Source organism: Phascolarctos cinereus, unplaced genomic scaffold (genome assembly GCF_003287225.1).
Source record: "Phascolarctos cinereus isolate Bilbo 61053 unplaced genomic scaffold, phaCin_HiC Scaffold_4;HRSCAF=312, whole genome shotgun sequence".
Lineage (NCBI taxonomy): Eukaryota > Metazoa > Chordata > Mammalia > Diprotodontia > Phascolarctidae > Phascolarctos > Phascolarctos cinereus.
The window spans coordinates 582,187,536-582,213,252 of NW_027555847.1; the positions used below are offsets into that span (position 1 = coordinate 582,187,536).

The window sequence follows — 25,717 nt, forward strand, 5'->3', positions numbered from 1 at the left end:
TCTGACTTGCCCCTGAAATCTTCCATGTGTTAACTCTCTCACTACAATATGAACTCCTTGAAAGGACTGTTTTACTTGGCTATTTGTGTCCTGAGTACTTAGCACAGTGCTTTGCACATGGCAAATGCTTAATAAATGTTTTATTCATTTGTTCACATAATAAAACAGTAACATTGCAAAACATACAAAAATAGAAACTAAGGATAAAGATGAAATTAAATGTTAAAGTTTTATTAATGGCAAACTTTTTTACTCTAAATATATCGTGTAGAGATCACTTGATCAGTTTTTCATTAGTTTTTATTTTAGTAATAAAAATTCAAAACATTTCATGTCATCTTTTTCCTTATTCTTTCTGAATGTCTATATATGTGATTTACAATGCATTAGTACATGTATATAAACTGTAAATAAATTTGGGGATATGGGCTCACAATGGTTTTACTGATAGGGTGAATAACTTCAAATTTTCAATAGATATCAAATTATGGGCCTCATCAACCTACTTTTAAAAAGGCACCCTTCGTTATTTGATAAAATCCTATCACATTTAACTAAAGTCTGTTCAGAACTAAAACAGGTCCCGGTGTCTAAGGAGCCAGCAGGAACAGAATGAAAACTTTTATCAGCGTTACTTAAAAACCCCACGTGTTTAATTAATCGTAAGACTGGTGAGGGCAGTGGGGGTGGAATCCTCACCAAGTCCACGGGAGACCAAAAGTAGGGGGAGGGGTGGGCAGTAATGGAAAGCACCTGCCTAAAAATCAAGACATGGGTTTATGTTCTGGCTTGGCTATCTACTAGCTCGGCGGCTTTGAGAAACTCGCTTCCCTTCTCTGGACCTCAGCTTCGCACTTGCAAACGGACCGAATGTGGCAAGCACCATCCTAACATCAGTGAGCAAGGAAGAGGAGGGACCACGGGGCTCTCCGTGACGTCATCCCGTACAGTGTAGCGAGCAGCACTGCATGCTGGGCCCGCCTCCAGCCCAGGTCAGCGCTCTCCCTCCTCCCATCCCCGGCCGCATAGCTGCGGCTGCGCACGCACACTCCTAGCTGCCTGGGCGCGCGCTATGAAAGCTCCAAGCCGCGCCTCACTCCCCCTCCCCCCGGACTTGGCATCCTTCAAGTAACCAGCGGCCGGGTCCTCCTCGTTCGTTGTGCCAGACTCCAGTCAGTCTCGGGTCAGGGGCGGGGCTACGTCCCAGCCGTGTCCAATGGGGCCGCTGGGTCAGAGGTGAGGGGTGAAGGGTTGAAGATTAGAAAGTGCCGGCTCTGCCGCGCCTAGCGGTCGTCATGGAGGCAGTCACTGCTGAGGAGCTACCTGAAGAGGAGGAGGAGGAGGAGGAGGAAGAAGAAGAAGAAGAGCAGTTGTTGAAGCGGCATCGGAAGGAGAAGAAGGAGCTGCAGGGTGAGCTGGGAATCCAGGGCCGGACAGGGAATAGGGAGGCCTCCCAGCCGCCCCTATCTTCCCTCACCACCTTCTCTCCTGCCCTGGGACGGGATGCGGTGCCGAGCTACCCTGGAGGAAGCCTCAAGGCCTGGTCGGAGCAGCTGTCTTTTCCTCTCCCTCTTCTCCCCTTACCCTCTCCCCAAAAGAACCCCCAGAATAACCGGATCCTGAGGACCTGTTCTTAGCTACTAGCCATAGGATAGTAGGCTTAGAAGGGCAAAGGAATACGGGAAAGGATCTAGTCCAGTCCTCTCATTTTACATAGGAGGAAACTGAGACCGGAATGATTTGCCAAGGTCACAAGGTTCTGGGGCACCAAAGTGGTTGTCCTTAGTCCAAAGCGATTCTGTCACGTGTCTTTCGCTTCTTTTTAGTCTGGCGGGTTTCTGTGCTTGCCCACTCTGAAACTGCTTCTGGTTCCCTGGTTAGTGAATTCTGTCTTTTTTCTCACCAACCAGCTTTCTTTATTCTCCCTTCAATACTACTTAACTGTCACATTTGCAGAAGAATTGAGACCGAAGGAAAGATAGAAGTCAAATATTCCAGTCCCCTACCTCTATCATTTTACACTTGAGGGAATATGCCCACAGAGGTAAAAAATGCTTTGCAGCAAGATATGGGCTGATCTGGGATTAGAACTTGTATGTCCCAAGTATCCACTGAGCATTCTTGCTTCTACAAGCTTGTCCCATTCTCTTCTATACTTTTCTCTTCCTGGGACTCTAATTAACCATCATTGGTGTCTCTTCAGCCAAAATTCAAAGTATGAAAAATGCTGTTCCCAAGAATGACAAAAAGAGGAGGAAGCAATTGATTGAGGATGTTGCTAAATTGGAAGGAGAAATGGAACAGAGACACAAAGAAGAACTGGAGCATTTGAAGCTGACTTCACGTGCAAAGAATAAGGTGTGTGACAGCCTATTCCATCTGGCTTTGTTTAGCTTTTCTTTAGGAACTCTGTATTTTGGTCTTATCATTTAATGTCTTTGTAGAATGTATGTTGCAGAAAGGCATAGGAATGGCACAAACACCAGGAAACCAATACATGGATTGCAATTTCATCATTCATCAAAAACAGCAAATGTTGAATAAGCACCTGCACATGTAAGACACCATTCTAGACACTAAGAACATGGTCCCTGTCTTCAAGGAACTTAGAATCTAATGATAAGCTAACTTTAATATAGCACTTTAAGGTTTACAAAGTACTTTCATATGTTAGATTGTGAGGCTAATAACAATCCTGTGAGGTAGGTACTTTTATTATGTACATTTTACAGATGAAGCTGAGAAAAGTTAAATGATTTTTCCAGGATCACAATACTAGTAATACTAGTAAGCTGTCTGATGCAGGATTCAAATTAAGCCCTTCCTGACTTCAAGGCTGGCTCTAATTGACATTTGAATACCTACAGTTCTATGGTGGCACCATACTTTCTTCTTTGTGGTATGGAAGTTTAAGCAAAGAAAAGACTTTTTTTTTTTTAAGAAACTTGGCTCTTAACATGGATACAATAATGAAGATAAAAAGTAGATCAACAGAAGGGTTTTAAACAGTAAGTTACTGTTGTCAACATCCCTATCGGTCAGCCTCTATTTCTGATACAATCTAGCGTCAAAAGTGTTTAAAGAAAAAACCCCAAGGGAACTTTAAAATGTTGTACATTTTTAAGCTGTCTTCAGTGTTTCATTCATAACAGTCCTTCTACCCATGCCACTGTTGCAATACTGAATTATTCATTCAGCAGTTGAATATCTACTCTGTGTAAGGCACTTTGGCCTTTATTGTAGGTGATACAAAGAATAAGACAATTCCTGCCATTATAGAATCTGAAGAATGAGGTGTCATTCCTCCATTCATGTATTTGACAATCTAGGAGAGAAGATAAGACATTCAGATAACTTTAATAGAAGATTATAATGTTGAAGAACAGTAAGAGAGGTTAAAAAGTGCTATTTTAACTCAGGAGGAAGAGAGTCTTGGTGTAGTCCTCTTGGTATGACAGCATTCCTCCACAGTGGGCCTTGGGACTTAATGGAGTGGTATATTGACAACCTTCATTTTTTGGGTACTGCTTTTATCATCAGCTGTTCTTGTCATCAGATTTTTCCAGTTAATTTCAAGAGGTCAGGTAAGAATGTTAAAATGTATATTTCTGAAACTATACATGAATATTTGACATTAACTTGGCTTTTAGAAGGGAGTCAAATTGCTTTGGTAAGTTTTAGCTATGGTGTTTCATTCTGTGGCTTAAACCTAATTCTTACTGTTTCTGGGTAGCTCTTTCCTACCAACTGCTCCCTTGTCTCATTTTTTCCCCCTCTGTAGTTCAGTCTGTATTCTTCTGCCATCTTAGTTTTCCTAATGCGAATTTTTGGTGATCATCTCTTTCCCCTGGTTGGTGGTTTCTTCTTGCTTACAGAATCATATGTAAACACTTTATTGTGCCATTAAAGGATCTTCACTACCATCCTTCCTTTCCAGCATTCTCACTACTCACTCTCTTACATATTGTATTCCAGCCAAACTAAAATACTCATAGTTCCCCGAATTTATTCTGGACTGCTTATGTTTTTGTTTTTGCTGACATGCCAACTCACTTCTTCCTCCCTATTGAGATCCTTTCAGACCTTTTAATGCTGAGTTGCTCTATTCTTCTTGAAACATCCCTTATTCTCTTCCCTGCTGGAAACTGTCTCACTTGGCTGGCCCATGCATTTACAACTCTCTGTTTGTCTTTGATTTTCTGTGTCTGTAAAATTGTAACCTTGAACATATGGACTGCATTTTATTTGTTTGAGTATCCCCAGCATCTAGCAAAAGTGCCATGATGGTTAATAGGTCTGTAATAATAAGGCGTGATAATAACAAAAACAAGGTTTGCTAGGCTATAGTCTCTTACTCATTTAACTAATTTATACAGCTTCTGCTATGTGGAGAGCACTGTGCCAGGCATAATGGGGCATACAAAGACATGGACTTATCCTTGTCTTCATAGAAGTCACTCTATAGTAGGGAAGGTAAGACATGTACAAATATCTAGCCTTTCATTTACATTCTTTTTCTAAAAGTCAGTTGTGATGCTTGTGATTTTGCCCAAGATTATAAGTTAAAAGAAAAAAAGCTGCTGGACAAGTTTGCTTTGTGGTCCTTCCTTGACTGCTTTTGTCTTATCAGCAATTTATAGGTAAAGGAAGATAAATTGGGGAATCTTAGAAAGCACATTTAGAAATAGACTCTTATGTTTTCTTCTTTTCCCTCCAAGTGTCTTCCTTTTGAAGATGGTCATAACAGGTTCTAATGATGCAAATAACTCAAATTACAGTTGTGTGTTGGAATTCAAACCTTTTAAAAGGAAAGAGGTCCGTGAGTAGTCTTTGGTAATAGAAGTAGTCTTGGTTTTCTAGACCCCCTAAGTTCCAAGTATATTCTTGGAGGGGAGATCAGCAAACTAATACTCACAAGCTAAGAATGGGTTTTATATTTTTTAATATAATAAGACTTTATTTAAAAATTAAAAAAACATTCTTAGCTTTAGATTTTTATAAATAAAAAACTTTATTTAAAAATATTAACATAAAAAATATGGCCACAGGCAGGAGTTGGCCCGCAAGCCATAGTTTGCAGATCCTCTGCTTTAGAACAATTAAATAATGGCACTTTAGATAATTTCAGCCTAGCTTTCTCTGATGAGTTTCATGTATCTCATATAACAAGCAAGAGGGTTTTTTTGTTGTTGTTTTTTTGCTTTTTGGTGAGGCATTTGGGGTGAAGTGACTTTCCCAGGGTCATGGAGCTAATAAGTGTCAAGTGTCTGAGGGTTGGTTTTGAACTCAGGTCCTTCTGACTCCAAGGTTTGAGCTCTATCCATTGTGCCCCCTAGCTGCCCCCAGAAGCAAGAGTTTTTAAGCAAGGATTTCTGCCAGTAAGCAAAGAAGGCTGAGACATGATTTGCCAGAACTTGGTGAAGGTTGCACTGTTTTGTAGAAATACTGTAATCTTAGTGTGATAAAATTGGGGCGTTTTTGGAAAAGGGTGAATGTTAGATTTCTAGGTACATTACATTAGGTAAACTAGATGTTAGTATTAAATATATAATATGGTTATCAGTAAAAAAAAATGTGCTCTAGTTGTGTGTGTGTCTTTTCATAGATTATAAAAGCTGGATGAACTGAGGCCCTGACTGCCACAGTTTTATAATTTTTTAGATTAACAAACTGAGATAATTCAACTGTTGGGAAGCCACAAATAAAGCTCCTAGGGGTTCTTGTGCAGATGAGATGTAAAAATAAAGTAACACCATCGTAATATTTAATGCTTTTTCTCAAATTGAAGCTGTGATTAACTAGCTTCTCTTTTTAAAAAATAATGCATACAGTTTGTTAGAGTATTGTTTAATCTGTTAATAATTTTCCATAAACTGTGAATGCTTTTGTTTTTTCATTAGATAGACTCTGTTGTTGTTAACATTGCAAGTTTGAATATTGAGAATCAGCAGCCTCGGATATCAAAAGCACAGAAGAGGCGGGTATGAATCAAATTTATCAAGTATTTATTAAATATCTACTGTGTTCAACAAAGAAATATTGTTTATGTCCTTAAAAAACTTACAATTTGCAGATTGCAGATTGTTTTCTCTGTGCAAGGGAGTAACTAGGGAATGCTTCAAGGCAGTATACAAATGGTAGATTGTGTGGTGCAAACTCTTAAGTGCTTTAGGAATTCAGATATGAGATATATCATTGTGGGGATGCACTTGGGTTTTTATATTAAAAAGCATAGTAAATACTCAGGGAAGATAGCAGGGACAGAAACAGAAGTGTGAATGAGCATGATATATTTTGGATACAGCAAGATAACTGGAAAAGTAGTAAAAGATAGGCTTGATTAGTTCTGAGGGAGTGTTTAAACTTATTCCAGTCTTGCTTTTTGTAAGTATTCACCATAATCTCTTCATGAAGAACGATATTAAAAGTGCCATATTGTTGAGGACTGTTTGTCACAAATAGCAAAACTTTATCCATGTAGGCTTAAAATTTTGTTTCTGCAAGAAATCTTATGACTAGGAGATTTCTTCTGGTAGCATTCAGAGGGTCTATCTTCAGAGTTGAAGATAGAGAGTTGAACTTTTGACAAATGTGCTCGTAATACCTTATATTTATATTCTGATTTTCAAAGTACTCTTTCAAAGTATTTTCTCATATATTTAGTTCATTTGAGCTTCTTCCTTTTTTTTTTTTGAAAAGTTGATATCTTTTTTACAAATGAGGAAGCTGAGACTAATGGTAAATGAAGAGTCCTATATCTTATAAGTGATAGAGCTAGAATTATCTAGGTCTTCTAACTTCAAAGTCTGATTCTTTACCTACAAATATGTTTAATTCAGTGCTTAGGAGAATTCCTATTTCCCTCTTAGAACTTTTTTATTTTAAGAGACCATTTATATTAGGGAAATTCCACTGCTATTCAGTTACTTGACTTGGAAGTATGCTGTTCTATTCCTGTTTTTTTTTTCATGTGGGTATCTTGAGAGGCATTATCGTTCCTTACTGCACCCTTCCTCAGATTTTAAAAACTTTATGAGAAGAGCTGAATTTGTAGAATTTAATTTTACTTCACATTCTTTGCAAAACTTTGGGGCAGGCCAAACAATACATGGTTCTTTTAAATTTTGAGTATTAGATATACAAGAAGATACAAATGCAAGAGACAAGAGGAATATCTTGCACCATGAAGATCTTAGCGTATTGTGGTCTTGTGATATGAAGCAGACAGTCAGGAGGCATAGATTAGCCTAAGGCTTAGATCTGACACTACTATACTCATTGTAGATTGGGAACAGGTCATGAGACCATCAGTACTTTGAAATCTGTAAATAAAAAGCAGTTTGATCACTGACAGGCTAAACATTTGATCACTGACAGGCTAAACATAGATTTTTTTAAAAGGATTTGAGTTGTACTAGATGGTCTGTAAAAGTTCTTTTCAACCATAAAATTCTGTAACTTGAGGAGAGGTTCAGATTTTTTGTACTGTTATAATAAATAATGAGAGACTTATACATTCCTCATTATATATAATCAGTCCCTAAATAATTGAGAGTTGGTCTTACTTCCTCCCCCCCCCCACTATGCCTTAGGAAAAGAAAGCTGCGTTGGAGAAGGAAAGAGAAGAAAGGATAGCAGAAGCTGAAATTGAAAACTTATCTGGAGCCAGACATCTAGAAAATCAGAAACTTGCACGAATTTTAGCTGCTAGACATCTAGAGATTAAGCAGATTCCATCAGATGGCCACTGTATGTACCGAGCTATTGAAGACCAGCTAAAGGAACAGGAGTGCCCCCTAACTGTAGCCACCTTAAGAAGTCAAACTGCTGAATATATGCAAAACCATATAGAAGACTTCCTGCCATTCTTAACGAATCCTAATACAGGAGATATATATACTCCAGGTAAACATTTTAGTATAATTTGCATTCTCTATTGTGCTCTCTCTTCAAAATAAATATTGTGTAAAAGGATTACATATTTATTCTATCCCCTCCTCAAATTTATCTCTGTGGGAAAAATCATTATAACTTAAATACTATAATGTCTCAAGATTTATTTTTTATGTATAGCACATGATTATAGATGTTAGTAGGTATTGCACTGTCAAAATAATTTTTTCAAGTGGTTAGCTGTTAAGAAGAAAAAGTACAGTCATCATTTTGTGTAGGGATGAAATAGGAATAGAATTAATCATTATCTGAAAGGCATATAGACTGCTACCTTTGTGCCAGGATTTGTATCTGTATGCTGGTGAGGACCTAAAACACAAGAATACGGTCTCTTCCTGTAAGCTGCTGAAAGGAATCCATGCTGATGATTGTATCTTCAGTTTTTATGCATGTGGAAAAAAGGCAAATCCTAAGTCTCCTTCCCCCAAATGGCTTTGTTTCTTTGACCCATGTGTTTAAGAAACTCAGATTTAATTTTAGTCTAAGCAAAAGATGATTAGGAAAATAAATCTACAGATTAATCAACATTCTAAAGCCAGACATCAGTGCTTTAATATTTTTGCATTACCATTTGTATCCATTTTCTTGGAAAATCAAGAATTAAATGTATTCATAAGGTCAAAACTTCAAGGGTTTTCATGCTTCTTAACACATTCCTAGTATGTTTGTATCCTAACTTGCATAAAGATAAGTTAGTCATTTGTTCATAAAATTTTGTTAATGGAGCATGCCACCCCAAACTATTTCATTTCAACAAACATTAAGAACCTGCTATGTTTAAGACACCATATTAAGTTGTGGAGATAAAAAGAAAAATTAAACAATTCCTTCCCTGATTTGACTTGAGGGAAACAAAATATAGGTAGGTAAGTGATACAAAGTATATGCAAAATTATACAAAGTAATTTTAAATAGGAGAGGGTAGGTGACACAGACCTGAAGTCAGGAAGACTCATCTTCCTGAGTTCAAATCTGGCCTCAAACACTTACTACCTGTGTATCAACCCTTGTTCATGTCAGTTTCCTCATCTGTAAAACGAGCTGGAGAAGGAAATGGCAAACCACTCCAGTGTCTTCACTAAGAACATCTCAAATGGGGTCATAAAGAACCAGACAAGACTGAAAAAAGACTAAATACGCAATTTTAAAGACGAATAGAGAACTATTTACTGGGGGATCAGCAAAAGCCTTGTATTGGAGGTGACATGTGAGCTGTTCTTTGAAGGCAGCTATGAATTGATTCTAAGAAGTGGAAGTGAGGAGAGAGTTACCAGAAGCTGATATGGGAGGGCCTTGCTACAAAACTGTGGAGCAGGATCTGATCTGACCTCTTGTATATAGGGAATAGCTAGCAAGCTAATTTGAATAGAAAGTGCACAAAGGGGAATAATATTAAGTAAGAATAGAACTATTGTGGGGAGTTATATTGTGGAAGGCTTTAAATGATATTTTATCCTGGAGCCAATGAGTCACTGGTTTTTGAATATCCTTGAGAAAAATTATTTTGGAAGTAGTGTAAGGAATGGCTGGAAGATGGAGATTGATGGTTGGAAGAAGTATTAGAACGATATTATAATAATCCTGGAGAAAGGTGCTAGGACAGTAACCATGAGAGTAGAGAGAAGAAGACATACGTATAGCATGAACAGATAAGCTTAATATAAGGTAGGAAGTATAATGGAGATGAGGGAGATATCAAAATATTTTTGAAGAGGGAGAGAATGCTAAGGATTCAGGATTAAAGAAGAGTTTGTGGAAGATATGGTTTGCTGAACTTTGAAAGGATGAGACAGATTCTGAAAGGATGTTGTTCTTCCTTTCTCAAAAAGTACCAGTGACATCACAAGAGTGAGTCATCAGATCCCGTGGTGAGACAAAAGTCAAGAGGACTGATGATGGCCCAGGATGCAGTGCGTAACCTTGGCCTTTGTAAAAGAATACCTTTCCCAGGTCTCGGTTTGTCTGAGGCAAGGCTCATCCGGTGAATAGAACTAGGTTAGAATTGAGACAAAAAGTGGTCCAATTTATCGTCACAAAAATATCAATCTGGGAGGATTAAACTCTCAGTTTCTAGCCAGAACAGAGAACAATTGATATTTACACTCATTCTAAGTCATCAAAATCTAAACAATGAGCCACAGAAGCTTGAGCTGGAGGCTATTTTTGGCTATTCAGTGAAGCCAAAGTTATTTGGGTTTAAAGGCTATTCCAGTAGCTCCATTTGAAACACACAATGGGCTTTTTAAAACCCTGTTTTTTTCAGAGCTGTGTCATAAATTAAAATTGCACCAGCCAGAAAGTAAATTGTCCCAGCTTTTTTGGGAAAAAAATAAATAAAATTTATTAAAATTAGAAAAAAGTCTAGCCCCTAAACCTCCAAATTTCTTACAAAATGTAAGCAACCAAAAATTATATTCCTGTGGACGAAGCACTCACGTGTAATAATATGGTGCCCCAAGTGATGAAACGGACCATGTGTGGTGAAGGAAGAAGAAATAATAGCATTCCCTAACTTCTTCCCTAATTGGCAGGTTGGTTTCCCAGAGACCAGCTACTACTGCTCTCAGGGAAGGAGTAGGGCATTCTAGACATGGGGAATGTCTTATGTGGATACATGGATGAAGGAGTTGACATTGGTTTCAGGAAACAGCTTATAGTATTTTTCTTGGGACACATGTGAAGGGAAGTAATGTGAAATGAGGAAAAAGGAGAAAACAAGGTCAAGTAATGAAGGATAAATACGGAATTGTGGCACAGAACCTGTAGGAAATAGCATCAGTAGTGCTGAAAGTTAGAATGTGCTGCTGAGGAAATCTAAGGATAACAAAAGAGATTTTTTAGCTATATTGGGGGGAAAGAGGAACATTGAAAAGAAGTTAGGACTGCTGCTTGGGCGTGGATGTAGTGATGATAAAAGAAGACAGAGAGAAGATGGGGCTACTTAACTCTGTGTCTTCTTGCCATGGAGACTAATCTTTGGACTAAAAAGGACAAAACAAAATTGATCATTACTGAATTGGTGCTCAAAATAAATGAGGTATTAAAAGAGCACCTAACTGCCTTAAATGGATTCGTGTTGTCTGCCCCAAACAAATTGCATCCTCAGGTACTGAAAGAACTGGCAGATGTAATTGTTGATCCACTGATTGTAGAGAATAAAAAGTTACTGTAGAACTGGAAAAAAAATTATCCTGATTTTCAGAAAGAAAGAGTAGTCTGCAAACTGTAGGCCAGTGAACTTTACTCTGATTCCTGGCCAAAAAAAAGGAGATGGTTAGTGAATATCTAAAAATGTAGGTGGTCATCACAAAGAGCCAGACTAGCTATATCAAAACAGGCTATAAATAGTCATTAGACTGAGCTGCTTGAGAACAGGGGACTGTCTTTTTCCTTTCTTTGTATCCCCAGTGTTTGGCATAGTTTTTGGCCCATTGGAAGCCCTTAAGAAATACTACCTAGATTGACTACCTAGATTTTTTTTGTTTTTGTTTTTGTTTTTTTTTGGTTAGGCAGTGGGGATAAGTGACTTGCCCAGGGTCACACAGCTAGTAGGTGTTATGTGTCTGAGGCTGAATTTGAACTCAGGTCCTCCTGAATCCAGGGCCGGTGCTCTATCCACTGTGCCACCTAGCTGCCCCAACTACCTAGATTTTATTGAAGTATTTGTATTAGTAGATCTAGTATTACGGTAAAGCTTTGGGCTAGATGATCATACAGTTAGGTGGAATCAGAATAGATTGAACGGTTGGATCCAAAGTAGTTAGCAATGATCATGTTGGAAGTAGGTGGCCCCTAAAATACTGAACATTTTTATTGATGTCTTCACAAATGGCATACTTTTCATATATGTATATGTGACACAAAGCTATAAGGGATAGCTTACCACATTAGATAACAAGGATACGAAACCATTTTGAAAGGTTAGAACATTAGGTTAAATATAATGTAATATTTAGTACGTTGTATGTAAAATCTTAAAAAAATAAAATTGTGGGTTTTTTTATCTCTATAAAATGGAGGAGCTAGAGCTAGATGGCATTTCCTTTGAAAAAAGAAGATCCATGGAGGTTTTAAGTGGAGTGTAAGCCAAAACAAGTCAATAGGTACAATGTGGCAGCCAAAAAAACAAAACAAAACAAATTTATTGTAATGCTAGGCTGAATAAAGGAAAGATAAGAGTGTCCAAAATGAGGGAAGTGTTATAATAAGCAGTCTTGCTGTTCTTTGACCCAGTCAGACACTGTCTCATCCTTGCTGTCAATTCAGACAGCTTTTGCTGTTTCATGATTACCAAAAAGAGGCATTGAGGCACAGTTATTAATGCTGAATCAATTAGAAGGGGATAGGTTCATAATTTATCACCTTGAAGTTTTTTGAAAAATTTAATGAAACTTCTGTTGTAGAGTAAGTGGAACCACAAGAATTTGCCCATTCTAATCCCTTGTGAAACTATGCCAGAAAACTCCTTATTTATTTTAACATAACTGTGATAATTGAAGAAGATGATTCAGTTGAATGCTTTTGTTAAATACCTAACAATTAGAGATATGTCCTGCTGTGTTAGAGTAAAATATCAGTTATCTGTCGCTTTAGGAATTAGTATACTCAGAGTCATTGTGCTGGTGCAGAAAGAAACCTAAAAGTTCTAGATAGAAATCATGAAGGGAAATTATTCAGTAGTAGATATGAACAGTTTTCAGAGAGATTTGCAAAAGTATATGCAGTCATATGAAAGACTTCTTCAAGTCATTCATAAGTAAAATGCCAATTAAAACAAGTTAGAGGGTTCTTTTCATACTCAGCAAATTGTTACAGTTGACAAAAGATGGAAGTAGTCATTGTTGGAAGGGCTGCATGAAGGTAAATACACTAAGTAACTTTACTAGAGGAATTGGTCTAGTCATTCTAGAAAACAAAGTGGAGTTATATGAGAAGTTACTCAGCTATCCATAACTGAATTTATGTTTATATATTTAATGGCACTAAACAGTGTGTAATTGGAATGACTGGTTGTGGCCTCAAGAGATGAAAAAATGCACCTTCTTTCAAAGGAGATGTGGAAGACCTTGTATACAAAGTGTACAATGCTGGCAGATGCACTTACTTTGGTTTGTTAGTTTCATTGTCATTTAGCTCCAACAGAATTAGCAGCATTACTCAGGCTAATAATCACACACTTTTTGTAGACTAATAAAAATTGTCTTGACACTGTCACAATTTATTTTTCAAGTGTGCATATGTAGGTGTTATAGAGAAGAACAAAAGAGAAATCCTTATTAGAACTTTTACGAAAAAAACCTTTTAGGATTAAAAAATCATTTATTGATGCTCTTTTATTTTTTAACATCACTGTCATTTCCCAGTTGTTCGTCTGCTTCTTAGTAGAACTCTCACAACAAATACATACAATTAAACAAAACAAATTAACACATTGGTCATCTCTGAGAAAAGAGGGGTTTAGAATTGTGATGGATTCAAACCATAGAGGAATAAAAAAGTAATCATACAGCATTGAGGGCCCAGTTGAGTTTAGATTTAAAAAAAAAATTCCTTGTGGACCCAACATAATTTTCTTCTCCCAACAGGATTCTTTAGCTTAAGAGGAAGAGCAGAGGAGGTGAATGGCAGAAATTACCTAAGGCTAAGGGTTAGCACAGAGAAAATGGTGACAGGTTACACACAGATTTAGAACTTGAATGCTAACATTTTCTAGACAAGGGAACTAAGACCTAGAGAGTTTAAGAGCCTTTATCATTGTCACATTCATGTCAGAGGATTCAGTCCCAGGCCTTCCAAATACACTGATCTTTTCAGTACCCTGTACTGCTAAGGGGGCATAGGATTAAAAGCTGAATGATAGTACTAAAAAAGTTGACCACAAGAATAAGACTGGATAGTGAGGAAAGTGATGCTAGAACAGCACTGGCTGATAGAGGAGAGGAAAAAAATAAGGAAGATGGTCAGAATGAGAATTAAAATAGGTATAGAAGGAGTAAGGAAGGATAAAAAATTGTGGTCAGAAAGGGAAATTTCCAAGTTCAGAATTTTGGAGGTAGACCACTTGTGAAAAATGATAGGGTCTAGAATGAGATGATGAGGACACTACTTCTGGTGAAGGGATCTAGATTGGCAGCGTGCTCTACCTATTCCCCTACTGTGATATCTGACACTGATTCTATAATTTGATTTTACAGTTTGACTTGTAATGTACCTGGATCTAGACATTAACTATCATATTTTAACAGGCTTCTACTTTATTTTGCTTTTTACAATGTGGAGATCCAGGGCTCAAATGGAGAAAATGCTAAAGAAGGGGAATGAGTACACACTGGTCTTTCTTTTGTTTGTTTTGTTTTTTGGTGAGGCAGTTGGGGGTAAGTGACTTGCCAGGGGTCACACAGCTAGTAAGCTCAAGTGTCTGAGGCTGGATTTGAACTTGAGTCCTCCTGACTACAGGGCCAGTGCTCTATCCACTGTGCCACCTACCTGCCCCACACACTGGTTGTTTCTTTAGGAGGGAAACAGAATGAAGATGTCTAGAAAAGTCTATGGTAGAGGCAAGGTTCCTGATAACCACATCTGAAGGAATAAAGCACATAAGCTTCAGACAGTTTGCCTTAGGACCTTAGCAATGAGAGAGGGTATGTAGCTGGAGTGACTTAAATTCTAATATGGAGGTCAGAACCATGGGTATCCCTAAAGGATCTATCCTTAACCCTCTTCTCTTCTCCCACTATAATATCTTGCTTGGTGATTTCATGAATTCCCACAGATTCAATTATCATCTCAAAGCAGTTGTTTCTCATATCCATTCATCACTAACCTCACTTCTGATCTCTAGTTTTCTGCCGGTTGCCTACTGGATGTCTCAATCTGGATGTCCCTTGGATATCTTGTATCCAAAAGAAAATTTGTTATCTTTCCCTCAAAATATCCCACTTTTCCAATTTCATTGTTATTGTTGAGGCTATCATCCCAGTCACCCATGCTCCCAACCTAAGTGTCATCCTCCACTCTTCACTGCCATCACCCCACATGTCCTATCTGTTGCCAAGTATTGTCATTTCTGCCTACACATCTCTCTATGCTCCTTTTTCAAAATCGACTCAGCCACCACCCTTGTAGGCCTTCATCATCTCACTCCTAGACCACTATAAGATTGTTCTCCCTGTTTTATCTCTCTCTACTCCAATTAATCCTCCATTTAGAGGCCAAAGGTGATCTTCCTAAAGCACAGGTACAACCATACCATTGTCTCCCTCTCATCCCTGATAAACTCCGGTGGCTCCCTATTGTCTCCAGTGTCGAATATGAAATCCATTATTTAGCTTTTAGAATCCTTCACAATCTGATCCATTCCTACTATTCCATTCTTTTTTTTTTTTTGTTCCCTTCTGTATACTCAGTGATCTAGCTACAGTGGCATTCTTGATGTTCTTACTTGTTTACTTCAAGACTTAGCTCATATCTCACCTTTTGCAAGACACCCTGTTCAAGGCCATTAATAGTAGGAGGGCAAACACTGGATAGTGACTCCGTTTTTCACTACTAATTTAGTCTTCAAACCTTTAAAATCTGACATTTGTTCCCATTTCCATACTGAAGCCCCTCTCTCTGAGGTAATGCCCCCCTAAGTGTTAAATGCAGTGCTCCTTTTTTCCTCATTAAATCTCCTTTACCTCGTAGCATTTGACACTATGGCTCACTTCTACTTTGATAACACAGTGTCTCTTAGCTTCCATGAAACTAGATTCACAGTTTTTCTCCTTCCTCTTTGACTCTCCTTCTCTGTTAATTTTATTGCCTCCTTATGTTTTTGTCTCCATTTATGCCTTTAAACATGCTTATTCCTCAGAATTCCATTCTTGCATTCCTTCTCTTTGCACTTTTTGTTTTTGTGATGCTATCCATTCTCATGGCTTCATTTTTAGTGTCTCTGCAGCTAACAACCACATCTATAGTTCCAGACCAGTCTCTTTCCAGAAGCTCTCATTCTGTTTTTCAATTGCCAACTGGATATTTTCACCTAAGGGACACATCAAACTGAACATGTCAGAAATTTAACTCATCATTCTACCTTCTTCTGACCTTATTCTCCCTGATTGCCCTCCCTACCAAAAAACAAAATAAACCTCATGCCCAAAGTTTCATTTATCTCTACTGATGGCACTACCATCCATCTCCCAGTTACCAAAGCTTGTAATGTCAGAGTTACCTTTGACTCTTTCTTCTCCCTTACCCCTCATATCATCAGTAACCTGCTTGTTCTACCTGGGTGATTTCTCTTCAACCAATCAGCCAACAAGCATTTGTTAAGTGCCTATGTGTTTAGGTGGTGGAGATAATCCCTACTCTGAAGGAGCTGTCTCTTATATATCTCTTCCATCTTTCATTCTCAGTGTAAACAGTTCTTAAATCAGGCCTTTATCCTTTCTAATAGGATTATAGGATCTAGAACTGGAAGGGATCTTGATCATTCTGTCCTATCCCCTGATTTTATAATCAAGAAAATCGAAGCCTAGAGAAGTAAAATGACTTACCTCCAGCACGTAATAATTGTCAACTTTGTAATTCAAACATAGGTACTTAGACTCCAAATTGAGCCCTCTTTGCACTATACTGTGCATCTTCCTTTAATGCACTGCTCTAATTGTGTTTTGTTTTACTCACAAATTTTTAGTGGCTCCCTATTACCTGTCAGATAAAGTGCAAACTCATAGTCCTGGTATTTATTCCCCTATATTCTGAGTTCCAGTCTACCTCTGCATCTTCATCTGATACTACACCTCTTCACTTAGTCTATATTCCAGCTAAACTGAACTACTCTCTGGGGAAGCAGAGTAGTGTAGGGGAACAAACACTAGTTCTAGAACAGTCACAGGACTTGGCTTCAAATGCCACCTCTGATACTTACTGCTTGTGTGATAATGGGCATGGCCTTCTTAGGCCTCACTTTCCCTAATCTGTGAAATGAGAAGATTGGAGTAGATGACACGTGAGGTTCCTTTTAGTTCTAAATCAGTGATCCTGTGTTCTGTTGTGCTGCCTTCTAGTTTTCCTGCTACTTTTCATTGCCTTTACTTAAGCTCTCCTTCATGCCTCCTTTACTTCTTCCCTCTAACTTCTCCTTCCATCTGTTGAAGCTCTACCTTTCAAAGTACCACCTCCTCTAGGAAGTTTCCACTGACTTCCTGCCTTCTAGTGAAATCAATCTCTCTCCCTCATCATATTTTCATAGCACTTTGTTTGGCTCTCTTTTGCATTTGTTTAACTTACCATGTGTGGTGTTTATTTGACGATGTGTCTTGTCCCTCCTTAGATTGTAAGATCTTTGAAAGCAGGGTATTTGTCATGTCTCTTGTTTTCCAGTTTTTGTATCTGCAGTGCCTAGCGTAGTGCCTTGTACATAGATTCTTAATGAATGTATCTTTGAATTGAATTGAATCTTAACATTTATAAATGAAAATTATAAAGTTATATACTCTGAACTATTTTATTCCTTTTTACAGAAGAGTTTGGAAAGTACTGTGATGATATTGTAAACACAGCTGCATGGGGAGGTCAGCTTGAGGTAAGTCTGTGATTATTCATAGTGGTTATATATAGTGGATCTGTTAAATGCTTTTAAAATCCAATCATTTGTTTTTAGGCATGCTGTTCAAACTGTCCCAGTTCCACTTTAAAGATTCACTTTTCATCGAATAAGTGATATTCCTTACTGTACCATTATAATAGGGAAAGGCTGATGTTTTTATGCCTTTGATTAAAGTATGTACCTTGGGGGAAGATTAAATAAAGTTTCATTATAAATAAAATAATGGAAGATTTCTTTGCTGGCATTGTATCTGCTTAAGTTTTTCCAGTTGTCCAGTTTTGACAATGTATTTGGTATCCTTGAGTAACAGAAGTGCTGAGTTCATTTAATTTTAGGAATATCTACCCTATTGGCCCAGCTGAGTGTAATAACTATTGGGAAAAGTCACACCTCCATTACAAATAAGTAGTAGAAGCAGCTTCTTTAGGAAATTACAAATCAAATTCCACTTCACCAAAAACTGTGTCACAAAAGGATTTCAAAACCCCATCTGTGATATCTCACTTACATATTTGACATAATTGAAATAAAATAAGAGAATTTGGTTGGTCTCTTGGGGTGAGTTGTAACAGGATTTTACCTATAGTTGTTTATTTTAATGCTATCTTCCAGCCTCACATAAAAGCATAGTTGACCAAATGATTGATAATCTTAAATGCCCTTTGAACATGCATATTTATCTTTAATGTTTCTTCCTGTTTTCATTGAAAAAAACATGTTTGAAAATGTGACCCTAGTGGTTATTTAGTTCTTATAAGCCACCAGAGGGAGCTGAATTCATTAGTTTAGTAGACGACTTCTTCCCTGTTTATAGACTATTAATATTACTGAAAGTTTAATTCTAAACCCTCCAGGGGTTTTTTAAAACAGTGAATGCTGCAAGACAGCATTAGGATTAACTGAAATGCTTGAAGTTGCCCTTAAGGATTTATTTGAAAATTAGACACTTACAGGATAATAGGATTTATGGCTCCAAAGGACTTTAGAGGTAATCTTGTCCAACCTCCTTCTTTTACACATGACCTTTCTGGGCTTCCATTTTCTTAAGTTACTTGTCTAAGGTCACATAGTTAATAGGTGGCAGACTTGACATTTGAACCCAGGCATTCTGACTCCAAATTTATTCCTCTTTCCGTTGCACTTAAGGAGATTCCTCATTAGAGATGGCATTCAAAAGACCCAATAAGGACATTTCATCATAAGTTTAAGCAACTTCTTTAGTGGACAGCCTGTTGGCAGAAGTTTTTAGTTATAATGAAGGTCATTTTACTTCTCTGGCCTCAGTTTCCTAATTTGTAAAAATAATTATACTTAGCCACCCTTTGAGATTTGAAGATCAAATGAGATAATTTATGAGTAAATATCACCTAGAAAATAAACTCCAGTGGCAGAGGCGGGGAAGGGAAGGGAAAGGACAGGCGAGGTGTCACAGTGGATAAAGTGCCAGACCTGGAGTCAGAAAGACCCATCTTCCTGAGTTCAGATCTGGCCTCAGACACTTTCTAGCTGTGTGACCCTGGGCAAGTCACTTAACCCTATTTACCTCAATTACTCATCTATAAAATGAGCTGGAGAAGGAAGTGGCAAACCACTCTAGTATCTTTGCCAAAAAAACCCCAAAAGGGTCACAAAGAGTCATATACTACTGAAAAACAACTAAACAACAACAAAACTCCAGTGACTCCCTGTTAACTTTAGGATCAAATATAAACTCTGTTCTTTAGCACTTAAAACTCTTCACGACGTAATCCTTTCTTATTTTTCCAGTCTTTTAACACATAACTCCCTCCTATGAACTCTGTGGTCCAGCACATTGGCCAGGTTACCTTTCCGCTGGCTGCTCCCCATACCTGAAATGTTCTCCCTCTTAACCTCTGCGTTGGAGAACCCCCATCTTTGTTTATAACTCAGCTCAAGCACCACCTACAAGAAGCCTTTCCCGATTCCCCAGGCTTCTAAGTGCTTTCCCTTCTAAGGCTACCTCTTAGCAGTTATCTTGTTTGTAGCAATATATCTTTATTTGTGTCCTCTGTTAGAATGTAAACTCTGTGAGGGCATACACAGTTTTTGTGGGGTGTTTTGAGGGGTTTTTGGTATCCACAGTATTTAGTCAGTAAGCCTTCATTAAATGCCTTCTATGTGTCAGGCTAAGCGCTGGGGATACAAGGAAAGGCAAAAACAATACCTGCTTTCAGGGAGCTCACAATCTAATGAGGGAAAGAACATGCAAACAACTGAGTACAAGATATATACAGGTTAAATTAGAGACAATCTCAGAGGAGAGGGACTGATTTTAAAGAGAAGTGGGAATGGCTTCTTGCAGACCTTAGGTAGTACTTTAGCTGAGGTGTAAAGGAAGGTAGGAGATGAAGGTATGAGGAGGGAGAGAGTTCCAGGCACGGAGCACAGATAGTAAAACTGCATGGTGTGTAGAGATGGAATGTCTTGTACAAGGAATAGCAAGGAGGCCAATGTCACTGGACTATAAAGTCCATGGAAGGGTATAATTTGTGAGAAGACTAGAAAGGTAAAGCACTAGCCAAGTTATGAAAGGCTTTAAGAGCCATTTTATATTTGTTCTTGAAAGTTATGGAGAGCACTGGCATTTATTGAATGGGGGGGTAACATAGATCTGCACATTAAGAGCAGTTTGATAGCTGAGCAGTAGATGGACAGGAGTTGGTGCAGGACATATAAGAAGCACTTAAAACATAATAACCAGCTTTTATACAGCACTTTAAGGTTTGCAAAGGGCTTTATGTATATTATCTCATTTGATCATCCCAGCAACCCTAGGAGGGAGATGCTATTATTATCCCCATTTTGCAGATGAGGAAATTGAGGAGAAATTAAGGGACTTGGCCAGAGTCACACAGTTGTAAGCTCCTGAAGCAGAATTCAAACTCAGGTCTTTCTCCCAAGTCCAGCTAGCACTCTAGCTGCCTCTAATAATACATGCTTGTTAATTGATTAATTGGAATTTTTCATCATTTTTACATGATAACCCAAAAGGCTTGATTGTATAATTTTGATTTTTAAAAATTTATAAAAGCAAAATTCAGCTTATTGAAATTTGAGTGTTGCTACAACTTTCCTAATGGGTTTATGCCATCTTAGCAATGTTGAAAAGGTTTATTTTTCCCCTTGCCTTTTTTTAAAAAAAGTCATTTTAATATATATGCCCTGCAGAGTGATATTGGGAGGCCCAGAAATGCTTTTGTTACTGGAATTACCAAACGTCTATCCCTGAGGTTGATTGTAATTCTTCTGGGGCCAAACAATAGCCTGGGTCCTGGACTGCTCTGGTTCTTTCAGGAAACTCCTGGTTGAAGCTAGACCAGAGTCTTCCTTTCTTTAAAGAGAGACATCATTGGGGCTTTTAAAAATCAGGAAAAGTAAAAAAAAAAAACTGAGATATGAAGGCAAAGGTTCTAAATGTGAGGATCTCCTTCAGTTTAATCCTTGCTAACTTTGCTTAAGTTCAGCAAAGGAAAATCTGATCTTTCCTGTAGTCCAGGTTAAGTGATCTGAAATATAAATCCTAGCCAGTGTTAACAAGATGCAGGTTCTTAACCTGGGGTCTGTGAATGTCTTAAAAAATATATATTTTGAGGGCAGCAGCTAGGTGGTGCAGTGGATAGAGCACTGGCCCTGCAGTCAGGAGGACCTGCCTCAGACACTTGACTAGCTATGTGACCCTACGCAAGTCACTTAACCCTAATTGCCTCACCAATAAATATATATAGATATATAGATATTAGTAACTATTTAAATAAAATTAGTTTCTTTTGTAATCCTCTGTATTGTATGCATTTGAAAACATTTTGAGAATGGAAGTCACCTGACTTCCAGAGGGCTCTGTGATACAAAAAAGGTTAAGAATCCCTGCTGTTGATTTGGCTTCTTTACCTCCAGCTACTAGCACTGAGCAGCCTAACCCAGGCCCAGCCCATGTTGGTCTTAAATCTGGACCATTTTAAAGCCCTGGAAGCTTCCTTTCACTTGGGGTTTTCTCTCTTTAAAAGTTGGAGATTTCGTGTTCTAACCCTTACTAGATTCCATTTGAGTTGGCTTTCACACATGGTACTTTACTGGAATACTCTTTTGCAGTTTTATAATAATACAAGCAGAGGCTGACTGACCATATGTTGGATTTGTTACAGAGGGACTTATTTTTGTATGATCTGGACTAGATGTCTGTCAAGGTCTCTTCAAACTCTTAAAGTCTCTCATTCCGTAATATTCTAATACTTTAAACATGTGATTTTAACAAAAACAATTTTCACCTGTAATAACAAATGAATCATTTTAATCACAAGCTTCCTATGTCACTCCGCATCCTCACCCCTTCACCTCCCCCCCAAAAAAAAATAAAGAAAAAGGACTTCTTCAGAGGCATACCCTACAAAGGAAAAGCCAGCATAGGCTTAAACATGGTTCAGTGAGGAATGTAATTTTTTCCTTTCTATTAAATGCACTTAGAAAGCTCACAAATGGGCTATGCCTCCGACTAGATATCCAATTGATTAACCTATTTTATTGGGAAAGAAGTTTCAGTATGTGGATCCAGGAAACTAGAAATATATCTCTTCCACATTCTGAAGGCTGCTCACAACTCTCCATAGTCTTTATCAGACTTGAAACCCTGGTTTGTTTTATAAGTTACTAAAGTGGGTAATCCCTTTATTACTAGATTCTTGAGGTTAGATGTTTAAGTCTGGTGCATTTTAATGTTCTTAGAAATGCTTAGCAAGAATATCTTGCATAGTTGGTTTTCAGTATTTGTTAATTTTTCATTTCTTCTCCATTTCTCCCTTAAAAACCTACTTTAATGATGCATGGTAATGAGTAAGCTTAGAATTTCAGTTTTTCTTATTAATACATTTTTTTCTTTATTAAAGCTAAGGGCTCTGTCTCACATTTTACAAACTCCAATAGAAGTAATACAAGCAGATTCTCCTCCGATTGTAGTTGGTGAAGAATATTCAAACAAACCTTTAACACTTGTGTAAGTATCCAAATACTTTTACCCAGTTTAGCTTATGTTTAGTAATAGAAAGTGCTTAGAATGTAGAGTGGTAAATATTTTGTTGTTCATTGATAGATTAAACATTGAGCAGCATTTTGTATGTTTGATTCAGAAACAGTGCCATTTCTAAAGAGCTCAGTGCTTTAGGATTTAAGTTTTAAAGTGGTAGTGTATATGTTGCCACATGAATTATTCGGAGTTCATTACTTTAGATGTACTTGTGTGCATATTTTTAAATGACATACTCGTCTTTTGTTTGGCAAGTAACATGGAAAATTTGATAAGTTGTTTATTATTAGTATTTGGTTAGGAACAAGATAAGTTACATCTATTGTGGAAGAAGGGAATTGTTTCTGTCTCAGATAAGGACAACTCCAATTTTTTTGGCATTCAATATTTCATTGTTTCGAGTCTTTCTTACCCTCCCACCATATGTATATTGTATGTAAAATTACCAAACCAATGCACTGAATTGGTAAACTGTATCCTGCTTTTTATTTTATGTCAGGCATTTCTGGAGTTGGTTGATTCTTTTTTTTTTTTTTTGGGGTTAGGCAGTTGGGGTTAAGTGACTTGCCCAGGGTCACACAGCTAGTAAGTGTCAAGTCTTTGGTCTGAGGCCGGATTTGAACTCAGGTCCTCCTGACTTCAGGCCCGGTGCTCTACCCACTGTACTACCTAGCTGCCCCTGAGTTGGTTGATTCTTAAGCAATTTATTAACTGAATTATCTTGTGCATTAAATGATACTGTAGTGAATAGTTACTTAGTTCTTGACTTCCACATTGGAAACCATTGGCACATCTATTCTTTTTATTTAAACCAATATTTAATAATAGCAATCTCTCTTTTTTCCCCCCAGATATATGAGACATGCATATGGCTTAGGAGAGCATTATAATTCTGTGAAACAACTGATGGACACAGCTACTGAAAATGGTAGCTAGTTAATGAAGTTTGTACAATTATATATTGGTTCTGTGCAGTATGACAATCTGGGCATTCATATCAAGGCCTGGATTGTTCCAAAGGGAATTGAATCTTTTCCTTTTATTAATTCTTTTTTCTTCTTCCTCTCTCCTTTTTCTTCTCCTTCCTCCTTTTTTTTTTTTTGCAAAGCTACTACTACTGGATTTTGAACACACATCAGAAATGGACTCTAACTAGTCTCCACTTAGTGGCGTTTTTAAAACTTGTTTTGGTTGCATCGTGTGAGAGCAACATAGGCAGAGTGGGTTTAGAACAAAGCCTCCAAATATTGCTATTTATTGTATCCTAAAATAGATTTCCTCTAACGTAATATAAAGTTAAAATGGTCATATTTTTTAAATGTTAGTAAAAAGCTTTTAGTGTCTCAGTCTAACTCTTGAAGATGAGAATACTCAGCAATTATGTGGCAGTGGTGATAGTGAATTCTAATACTCCTTTAAGATGAGTTTGAATGCTTATAGCCTGAGTATTATTGATAGAATGATCTGAATTTTCTCCACAATGTTATTTTTATAAAATGAAGGTACTACTAAGAGCATGCTTGAGTAATTAAGAATTTCATAGTATTTATGCAGGTGTAAAGCACTTGATTAAGATAAGTGGATGAGGCAAAGTCAAGGACACCTAAGAGTTTATGCCTAAAGTATGACACTTTTGATTTTTTAAAACATCTGTAATTACTGAGTTTTTTCCCCCAAGTAAGCTTTTAGACATATGTATCTTAATTCATTAGATATTTATTGCTATTTTTAAAGATTTAGACTCTGGAATTAATATTATACATTTGTGATTATCTTAAAAACTTATCCATGTGCTTTGTATTGCTTTACTCTTGAATGTTCAGCTGTTATCACAGCTGACTCCTAACCTTCCTCCATAACTCCTCAGTTTGGTTTACCTTTTCTACAAAAAATTTAGTTTCCTTTTCCCACACTTGCTTGCGATCTCATCATTCTACCCCGTTGATTCTTTAGGGAAATATTGACTGCTTCTGTTTTTCTTCTCCTGTACAAAATAAGGAAGAGATTGGGTCTCATGATCAAAATGTCTGAATTAACCATGATCACATCTACAATTCCACTTTGCCTTTTTTTAAGCTTCCTGCTTTTCTTAAAAGCCCTACTTGTTACATTTTACTGTATTATGTTGGCTTTCCATTGATTGAGCATTTGAGGATTGGTTATAATTCAGTTATGGGTAAAATGTAAAGTCACCGATTGGGAGCCCATTGCTCTATAATATGTAATATATTCAGGTGTAAAAGATGCATCTCTCTTATCCCAGAGTGCAACATACATAAGAGTCTCCATATTTAGATCCTAAATTCTATATGTAAATGGATGATGTGCTCTACAAAAAGGCACGTACAAATAACTTTTGTTTTATATATTTGTTTTTTGGGAGAATGAATACAAATACAATGTCAGCTTCAGATTAATAATCTTTGTGTATATTTGCCCAATATGCAGAACTATTTTGTAGATAACTGAAGTTTATATGATTTAAAGTAAATGCCTTTTGAGTAAAAAATATACAAAAGAATGGAATTCTGAAGTATTAATGCTTTTGACCTATTTTCTAAGTAATCTCTATAACTTTTAAGCAGTAATATTCATATGAATTTGATATCATGAAACATGACAGGAAAAGTAGGTTATCCAAATAGGTTTAAAAGCAATTTTTCATTTGGTAGCTATCATATTTTTATCATGAGATGAATATTGTCTTGTGCATGGGATTTTAAAAAGCAGACATGAACAAGATTTCTATTGGGGGGGGTGTTGGTTTTTTTAATAGAATTTGTATTCTGATTCAACATTACTGACATCATTTAACTATATTAACCTAAAATCAAAGTTTAAATAATGGCAGATGTTGATTAAGTGCAGCATATGTGCTAATTTAGGTTTCTGTATGATAGAAAATCTGGTCTAATTGGAGCTTCATAGGGTTTCCTTTGTCCTTAACTTGGAGCAAAAAGGGGTATGTCAGAGTTCTGGAATATGTCTTTGTCCAAGTATTTTATCCACTTCATTATGTTTACAACTTGTATAAAGTAAAAGAATGTGTTTAATTATTGTGAGCAATATAGTTTTGCTCATATTATGAGGCTTGCCAAAAGAATAATAAAAGATGAATGAATCAAATAAAA

General features: G+C 37.2%; 1 protein-coding gene across 1 annotated transcript; it reads left to right on the forward strand.

Moving 5' to 3' along the window:
• The first annotated feature begins 1,009 nt into the window (after positions 1 to 1,009).
• Positions 1,010 to 25,717, forward strand: OTUD6B (OTU deubiquitinase 6B). Its single transcript, XM_020972886.2, has 7 exons — positions 1,010 to 1,410; positions 2,204 to 2,358; positions 5,901 to 5,981; positions 7,593 to 7,905; positions 17,463 to 17,524; positions 22,450 to 22,556; positions 23,438 to 25,717. Exons 1-7 carry the CDS (start codon positions 1,296 to 1,298, stop codon positions 23,520 to 23,522), a joined length of 918 nt encoding a protein of 305 aa, XP_020828545.1. The 5' UTR covers positions 1,010 to 1,295; the 3' UTR covers positions 23,523 to 25,717.

Excerpts from the sequence above, each read along its gene's own strand:
- OTUD6B (XM_020972886.2), top strand. The coding sequence starts at position 1,296 with ATGGAGGCAGTCACTGCTGAGGAGCTACCTGAAGAGGAGGAGGAGGAG. Across the intron at positions 17,525-22,449 it reads CATGGGGAGGTCAGCTTGAG|CTAAGGGCTCTGTCTCACAT; the intron begins GTAAGTCTGTGA and ends TCTTTATTAAAG. Across the intron at positions 22,557-23,437 it reads AACAAACCTTTAACACTTGT|ATATATGAGACATGCATATG; the intron begins GTAAGTATCCAA and ends TTTTCCCCCCAG.